Genomic DNA, 8,342 nt, shown 5'->3' on the forward strand with positions numbered 1-8,342 from the left:
AACATACTTTCACAAATATTTTGTAATATTCCCCTTACTATTCTGAGATGAAATTCATAGGTAATAATATCTAACCAAACCTCTAATTTAAAAAATCAACATAACTCTTTGTTGTACAGAACTGTCCTGTGGATTGGAGGACACCCAGTAGTGCCCCTTCCACCACTGTCGTAACCGAAAGTCCCTACAAGTGTCTAAAGTACACTGAAGAGATCTGCTGCCACCATGATGAAGGCAGCAGAATGACTGAGACAGTTGCAGACTATATACCCCTGGAGAAGGAAATGGCAACCCATTCTAGTATTCTTGCCTGGAGAATTCCATGGACAGAGGAGCTTGGCGGGCTATAGTCCATAGGGCCACAAAGAGTTGGACATGACTGAGTGACTAACATGCACAGGCTATATACAGTAATTAATTGTTTCCTGTTAGCATTAATATCTGTTTGAATACTTTCACCCTATAAACCATGGATTATAGTACATTTTAAATATTACTCTGAAAAAATTGTTTTATATCCCTATGCAATTAGATTCTTCAAGGGCCTTAAGAAATTTTAAAAAATCCCTACTACCATGCACTTAACATCTTATTAAGAGGGGCTTCCAAATGTATTTTCTGTTTTAAATTATTTTTTAATGGGCTAATATGAAAGTTCTTTTAAATTATATAGCTGTTGGGAAGGTTGGACATGGCCAGTTACTCTTCTTCAAAAATGTCCATACTATAATTTTTTTATCTTCTTGCCATATTTGGAAGTCTATTACTATTACTCTATTATAATAATAGACTCATTATAATAACTACTACCAGAGGTTCACTGTAATTTTTTCTATTTTTTATTTAATATATCAAGCAAGTTGAGTCCCCACCATATATAAGGCAGTTTCTTTTCATTTTTTAAATCTACTGTATATTAAGTGGTATATAAGTTTTCGGAGGAAGGTACATAAAATGACTCTCCACATTATTATTGCAGAAACTGGACTCTTACTATTCTGCCTTCTGAGCAATTAATCACCTTAACCCTAGTGTTCTATTGCATCTACCAGGAAAGCAGAAATTGTAGTTAAAATATTACAGTATCTGCTGAAGAGGCAGATTGGGAAGGACAAAGTATATGGTGATCACAAGGCAAAATCTAAACTAACCCAATTGACATACATGCAAATGTTTCTTACATTCTACATCTATACTGTACATGTTAGCCAACTTTTGTAAATAGCAAGTAGACTATAAATCCTTTAGAAAAGTTATGGTATAGATAAATACCTGCCTGGAAAGCTTAGCTATACCCTTATTTGGAGGTAAGAAATAAACTAGATAAGTTACATGTTATTTTATATATTTACCTCATCACTCTATCTTCATAGCAAAATATCTAATACTAAAGACATGCTAAAAGGAATTTATCAGTAATTGCACCAAACAACTATTTTTTCTTACTTCTTTTGTCTTTGTGGATACATAATTATCTGGATACATAATTTTGCCTCACAACTTTCTATTCTGTTTATTTGCTTAACCTTTGGGCACAGATTTTTTTTCATGTTGTTACAGTTTTTATTTCATTTTAATTACTATGTAAAACTTCAAATTGGCTAGCATGCTAAGTCACTTCAGTCATGTCCAACTCTGTGTGACCCCATAGATGGCAGCCCACCAGGCTCCCCTGTCTCTGGGATTCTCCAGGCAAGAATACTGGAGTGGGTTGCCATTTCCTTCTCCAGTGCATGAAAGTGAAAAGTGAAAGTGAAGTCACTCAATCGTGTCCGACTCTTCGAGACCCCATGGACTGCAGCCTACCAGGCTCCTCCATCCATGGGATTTTCCAGGCAAGAGTACTGGAGTGGAGTGCCATTGCCTTCTCCGAGACATAGTTTGCTTTGTAGTCATTACATTTGGAAACATAGTAATATTCAGTTATGATTTAGAAATGTTCTTTTTTCATGTTTACATATTTTATATTTTTTTAAAAAAGAGATGCTTCCTTTGATCATACTTTTTTCCATTTTTTTCTTTGAAATTCTTTAGGACAGATATTCAAGGAAATGTGGATATTGGAGATTTGACCTGGGAGCAGAAGGAGAAAGTCTTGAGACTGCTCTTTGCAAAAATGAATGGCTTTGTTCCTAGGTAACTCCCTATTTCAGTAGTGAAATACGAGTTTTCTATCAAACCTAGAAACCATATAGAAACAGTGAATATATTCTTATTTAGAATTAAGAGAATGGGAAACAAGCAGAAAATAAAACAAGGTCATATTGCATAGCTACTGCAACTCCCAGAGATAAAGAATGGGAGATGTGTAAGTGAGCACCAAAATGAAAGAGGAATTAGAATTAAAGGAGAGAGAAAAATTGATTAATCTTAGGTGTTTAAGCTAATGCTTCCTAAGAAGGTATAACATTGCTCAGCTGAATGAGTGGTGACTAAAGAGAAGCATAGCAATTGTTAAGATTCTATTGGTCTGCAAAGATAAGTAAATGATTACAAAGCTGAATAGTAACCATGGGACTCTTTAATACCAAAAAAAAAAAAAAAAAAAAAAGACCTAGAAAGGAAAACAGAAAACCACAGTTACTCCAAATAATTATTTTTAATGATTAGTTTTACTCTCTTTCTTCACCGTGTTTTATCAGTGACTGTAACCCTGGTAATGAACTGTAAAGTCGCTAAAATAAATCAACCATTTATCAACTGATTGTTAAATGCTTGGCACCATGGTACTGTAGGGATTCAAAAGAATTAAAGGACATTGCTTTTGATTTCAAGAGCTTACAGTTTGATTTCCCAAACAAAGCCAAGTGTAACAAGGAAAATTAGGTGGCACAATAAAGTGTAATTGGAGTGCAGGCAATTTGTCAGTGGGCTGGAGTAGTCAGGGAAGGCTGAGAGGGCAACTTTGTGGGTGCCTTATAGGATAGTGGTAAAAAGTGAGGAGGGTAGAGAGAGTGAGGAGGGCACATCAGGCTAGGACTTAGTAGACACCATGAGAAAAAGCCCAGAGGGAAGACTGGGTGGAGGGTATTTCAGTTCAGTAGCTCAGTCTGATTCTTTGTGATCCCATGGACTGCAGCATGCCAGGCCTCCCTGTCTGTCACCAACTCCCAGAGTTTACTCAAACTCATGTCCATTGAGTTGGTGATGCCATCCAACCATCTCATCCTCTGTCATCCCTTTCTTCTCCTGCTTTCAATCTTTTCCAGCATCAGGGTCTTTTCCAATGAGTCAGTTCTTCACATCATGTGGCCAAAGTATTGGAGCTTCAGCTTCAGCATCAGTCCTTCCAATGAATATTCAGGGCTGATTTCCTTTAGGATGGACTGGTTGGATCCCCTTGCAGTCCAAGGGACTCTCAAGAGTCTTCTCCAACACCACAGTTCAAAAGCATCAATTCTTCAGTGCTCAGCTTTCTTTATGATCCAACTGTCACCTCCATACATGACTACTGGAAAAACCATAGCCTTGACTATACGGACCTTTGTCTGGAGGGTATTTAGGCAACACTAAGGAGAAACTTCCTGGCTTGAGGAAATTTGGTGATGATAAAGAGTAATTCAGTTCAGTTCAGTCACTTAGTCATGTCCAACTATTTGCAATCCCATGGACCACAGCATGCCAGGCCTTCCTGTCTATCACCAACTCCTGGAGCTTGCTCAAATTCATGTCCATTGAGTCAGTGATGCCATCCAACCATCTCATCCACTGTCATCTCCTTTTCCTCCTGCCTTCAATCTTTCTCAGCATCAAGGTCTTTTCAAATTAGTCAGCTCTTTGCATCAGGTGGCAAAAGTATTGGAGTTTAAGCTTCAACATCAGTCCTTCCAGTGAACACTCAGGACTGATCTCCTTTAGGATGGACTGGTTGGACCTCCTTGCAGTCCAAGGGACTCTCAAGAGTCTTCTCCAACACCACAGTTCAAAAGCATCAATTCTTCGGCACTCAGCTTTCTTTATAGTCCAACTCTCACATCCATACATGACTACTGGAAAAACCATAGCCTTGACTAGATGGACCTTTGTTGGCCAAGTAATGTCTCTGCTTTTTAATATGCTGTCTAGGTTGGTCATAACTTTCCTTCCAAGGAGTAAGCGTCTTAATTTCATGACTGCAGTCACCATCTGCAGTGATTTTGGAGCCCAGAAAAATAAAGTCTGACACTGTTTCCACTGTTTTCCCATCTATTTGCCATGAAGTGATGGGACCGGATGCCATGATCTTAGTTTTCTGAATGTTGAGCTTTAAGCCAACTTTTTCACTTTCCTCTTTCACTTTCATCAAGAGGCTTTTTAGTTCCTCTTCACTTTCTGCCATAAGGGTGGTGTCATCTGCATATCTGAGGTTATTGATATTTCTCCTGCAATCTTGATTCCAGCTTGTGCTTCTTCCAGCCCAGCGTTTCTCATGATGTATTCTGCATAGAAGTTAAATAAGCAGGGTGACAATATACAGCCTTGATGTACTCTTTTTCCTATTTGGAACCAGTCTGTTGTTCCATGTCCAGTTCTAACTGTTGCTTCCTGACCTGCATACAGATTTCTCAAGAGGCAGTTCAGGTGGTCTGGTATTCCCATCTCTTTCAGAATTTTCCACAGTTTGTTGTGATCCACATAGTCAAAGGCTTTGGCATAGTCAATAAAGCAGAAATAGATGTTTTTCTGGAACGGTCTTGCTTTGTTGATGATCCAGTGAATGTTGGCAATTTGATCTCTGGTTCCTCTGCCTTTTCTAAAACCAGCTTGAACATCTGGGAGTTCATGGTTCATGTATTGCTGAAGCCTGGCTTGGAGAATTTTGAGCATTACTTTACTAGCATGTGAGATGAGTGCAATTGTGCAGTAGTTTGAGCATTCTTTGGCATTGTCTTTCTTTGGGATTGGGATGAAAACTGACCTTTTCCAGTCCTGTGGCCACTGCTGAGTTTTCCAAATTTGCTGGCATATTGAGTGTAGCACTTTCACAGCATCATCTTTCAGGATTTGAAATAGCTCAACTGGAATTCCATCACCTGCACTAGCTTTGTTCATAGTGATGCTTCCTAAGGCCCACTTGACTTCACATTCCAGGATGTCTGGCTCTAGGTCAGTGATCACGCCATCGTGATTATCTGGGTCATGAAGATCTTTTTTGTATAGTTCTTCTGTGTATTCTTGCCACCTCTTCTTAGTATCTTCTGCTTCTGTTAGGTCCATACCATTTCTGTCCTTATTGAGCCCATCTTTGGATGAAATGTTCCCTTGGTATCTCTAATTTTCTTGAAGGTCGCTAATCTTTCCCATCCTATTGTTTTCCTGTTTCTTTGCACTGATCACTGAGGAAGGCTTTCTTATCTCTCCTTGCTATTTGAAACAGTGCATTCAAATGGGTATATCTTTCCTTTTCTCCTTTGCTTTTCGCTTCTCTTCTTTTCACAGCTATTTGTAAGAGTAATTAGTAATTAGAAATAAAGTTTAATCTATGGGTTGAATTATGATGAACCTTAAAAACCATGCAGAAAATTCTGAACTTTGTAATATAGATTCTGGAGTAATGCAGCATAGTTTTCTTCTCTGCCTTGGAGGAATACAAAGAACAATAGGCCATACTCTTAGATTCTCCTACTGGAAGGGTTTACGTCCTTGTTCTCAGAGCTGACCTTAACCTAACACAGTGACATGTATGACAGATTGAAGGACATACATAGAACTGGGACGGGCAGAAGCTGCTGCACAGCTCTGGGCATGTGTGGTGAGGGATTTAAGCAAGAGTGGAGGCAGCTGGAATAAAGAAAAGAAACAGACACACTAAGGAAGGAGAAGCAGGATGTGGTGATTAAGAATAAAAGGAATATAGAGAAAAAAATAAATGTTTAAGATTTTTAGCTTAAGAGGGCTTCCTTGGTGTCTCAGCCAGGAAGATCCCACATGTCTTGGAGCAGCTAAGCCCGTGCACCACAACTAGCCTGTGCTCTAGAGCCTGGGAACTGCAACTGCTGAGTGCACGTGCCCCAACTACCAAAGCTGCTGTGCCCTAGAGCCCGTGCTCCACAGTAAGAGAAGCCACTGCAATGAGAGGCCTGCCTACTGCAACTAGAGAGTGACCTCCACTTGCCACAACTAGAGAAAGCCCACACAGCACACCAACGAAGACCAGCACAGCCTAAATAAAAAAATGAATTAAAAAAAGATTTTTTGCTTAAGAACTGAAGGTGGTATGAAAGGCAAATGAAAAATATGGAAAACCATACTTTCCATATGAAAAATACGGAAACATTTATGGAGATATTTAAATTTTTTTTAATCCATCAATTCATTTACCATAATACATACTGAATGCCATATATATTGGAGAAGGAAATGACAACCCACTCCAGTATTAATGCCTGGGAAATCCCACAACAGAGCTTGGCAGCTGTGGTCCATGGGGTTGAAAAAGAATCGGACATGACTGAGCGACTAAACGACAATTTATTGAGGATATAGTGTTAAGCAAATAAAGACACATGCTTGATTTCAGGGAGTTTATTATCTACGTGGGAATAAAAATATTGTTCAAGTCATCACACAAAAGAAAAATACCACTCTGACATAGGTTCAAAGGAGTGGTATTTAGTGGTAAGAGAGCCTAGATTAGGGGAGTCTGACCTAATTGAGATCAGGAAAAGTCTCTGAGGAAGTAAAAACTTGAGCTGATCTCTAAAGGGAAACAGGAACAAAAGGGAGGTGGAAAAAGCATTCTAGACAGAAGAAATACAAGTAGTATTTTCAGTGATGAACTGGAAATAAACATCATCCTAATTTGAAAGTGGGCTTCACAGAGTTACAAACAGTTTTAGTAGGTTGCTTTGCAAGCAAAGACACCCCCCACTCCTAAAACTCGTCTTAAATTAGATGCATATGAAAGCAGCATAACCGCATTCAAAACCTGGCCATATTAAATAGTCCAAAAATAAAGCAGATTCATTCAGGGAGAAACAGAATACTCAGAGAAAGAATCAATAGATAGAATGTGGGCCATCTCAGAAGGCGAGAGGGCCTATTTTCCTGTTCTTAAACTAGATTTCCCAAAGTATTAGGAAAAATTTTCATACTGGGTCTATCTCCATTGGGTAACTTTCTTGTGTTTCGAGATTCTTTTTGTGGGAAGGGAATTTTTTGGGCTTGCTTTTGGTCAGTACTCTGGTTCAACCTTGCCCATCACAATTAATATCTGTTGTATGAATATCATGATTATCTTCATAAATATTTCCATTTCTTAAAGTCAGTGTCTCAACTTTAGGAGAATGTAAGTTTTAATTAACTTGCCTAATATACTTGCCTCTGTGTGTGTATAATAGCATTTTTGAAAATTAGAAACCCATCCAACTGAAACATTTTCCTTTAGCAGTTTTAAAAGTATAGTTGATATACATGGCATGTGACGACGCTGCCTCATTGTTAACATATCCCCACTACAGGAAATACAGCCAGAGTTCTAGACCTCCAGTTCCAGACTATGTTGTTCCTGACGATGAAACAACAAAGGAGTCTGGGTAAGCTCTCTTGACAGTCAATGAATGTGAGCCTGATCGCAGTGGTGGTTGTGGGCATCTTATACATATAAGAATTGAGTGAGAATAACATAAGTCTATTTTTTTGAACCAAGTTCCATGTGTGTACAGTTGTCGACAAGTCTCACTTTGTCATTATTGTAGGGATGAAAGTAAGCTTCAAGATCAAACGTTCATCACCCAGCAAGTGCCAGTCTTAAATTCTACTGGTGAACTGTTGATACGCAATATTCAGAAAGGATCACAAGAGTCTGACACAGTAAGGAGCTGTAATCTAACCAAACAATACACATAACTGTTCCTCTTCCTCATGCAGCTTCTTCTAAGTCACAGTTCTTTTCTCTACTAGCCAGTTCTCAGGGATCAGTGAAATGAGTAATAACATTAGTATGAGATTGTGGACTTTTTTTTTGGATTGTGGACATTTTAATACCAATGTCCATATTAAGGAAAGCATATATTGAATACAAATGCATATTTGTGCTTTTAGTGTGGAAAACCTATAAATTGTCTTTTGAAATATATAGCCCAGCTAAAATATGTACTGTCATTTATGTAAGAATAAACATAATGACCACGAACCTCTTGGCTTTGTACAGAGCTGGGAAGCTGAGTCACTACAGGCTAGCAGATAAAGGCATTGTAAGGAAGTATGGTACCATAAAAAAACAACAAAACAAAAACAGGGTTTCAAGAGCTTTTTACTTGTAATTTGTTGTACATAATCAATTAGTACAATGTAGAATCTGAGAAATTTCAAATGAGGCCACTTTTTTAGCTGCTACTAGCATGAACTTACAGATTTTTTTC

The 8,342-nt window shown here is 38.4% G+C and overlaps 1 protein-coding gene across 4 annotated transcripts in view; it reads left to right on the plus strand.

Annotated features, from left to right (window-relative positions):
- The window catches only part of BBOF1 (basal body orientation factor 1), a 34,038-nt gene that overhangs the window by 21,574 nt on the left and 4,122 nt on the right, over nucleotides 1-8,342 (plus strand). For 3 of the 4 annotated variants that reach the window (XM_055538618.1, XM_055538616.1, XM_055538619.1), the window contains 3 exons: nucleotides 2,035-2,136; nucleotides 7,440-7,514; nucleotides 7,677-7,791. In XM_055538618.1, coding sequence (XP_055394593.1) covers nucleotides 2,035-2,136; nucleotides 7,440-7,514; nucleotides 7,677-7,791 — 292 coding nt within the window. The remainder of the gene's footprint in view (nucleotides 1-2,034; nucleotides 2,137-7,439; nucleotides 7,515-7,676; nucleotides 7,792-8,342) is intronic. The other variant, XM_055538617.1, reaches the window with a different exon arrangement.

Source organism: Bubalus kerabau, chromosome 10 (genome assembly GCF_029407905.1).
Source record: "Bubalus kerabau isolate K-KA32 ecotype Philippines breed swamp buffalo chromosome 10, PCC_UOA_SB_1v2, whole genome shotgun sequence".
NCBI classification, from domain to species: Eukaryota; Metazoa; Chordata; class Mammalia; order Artiodactyla; family Bovidae; genus Bubalus; species Bubalus kerabau.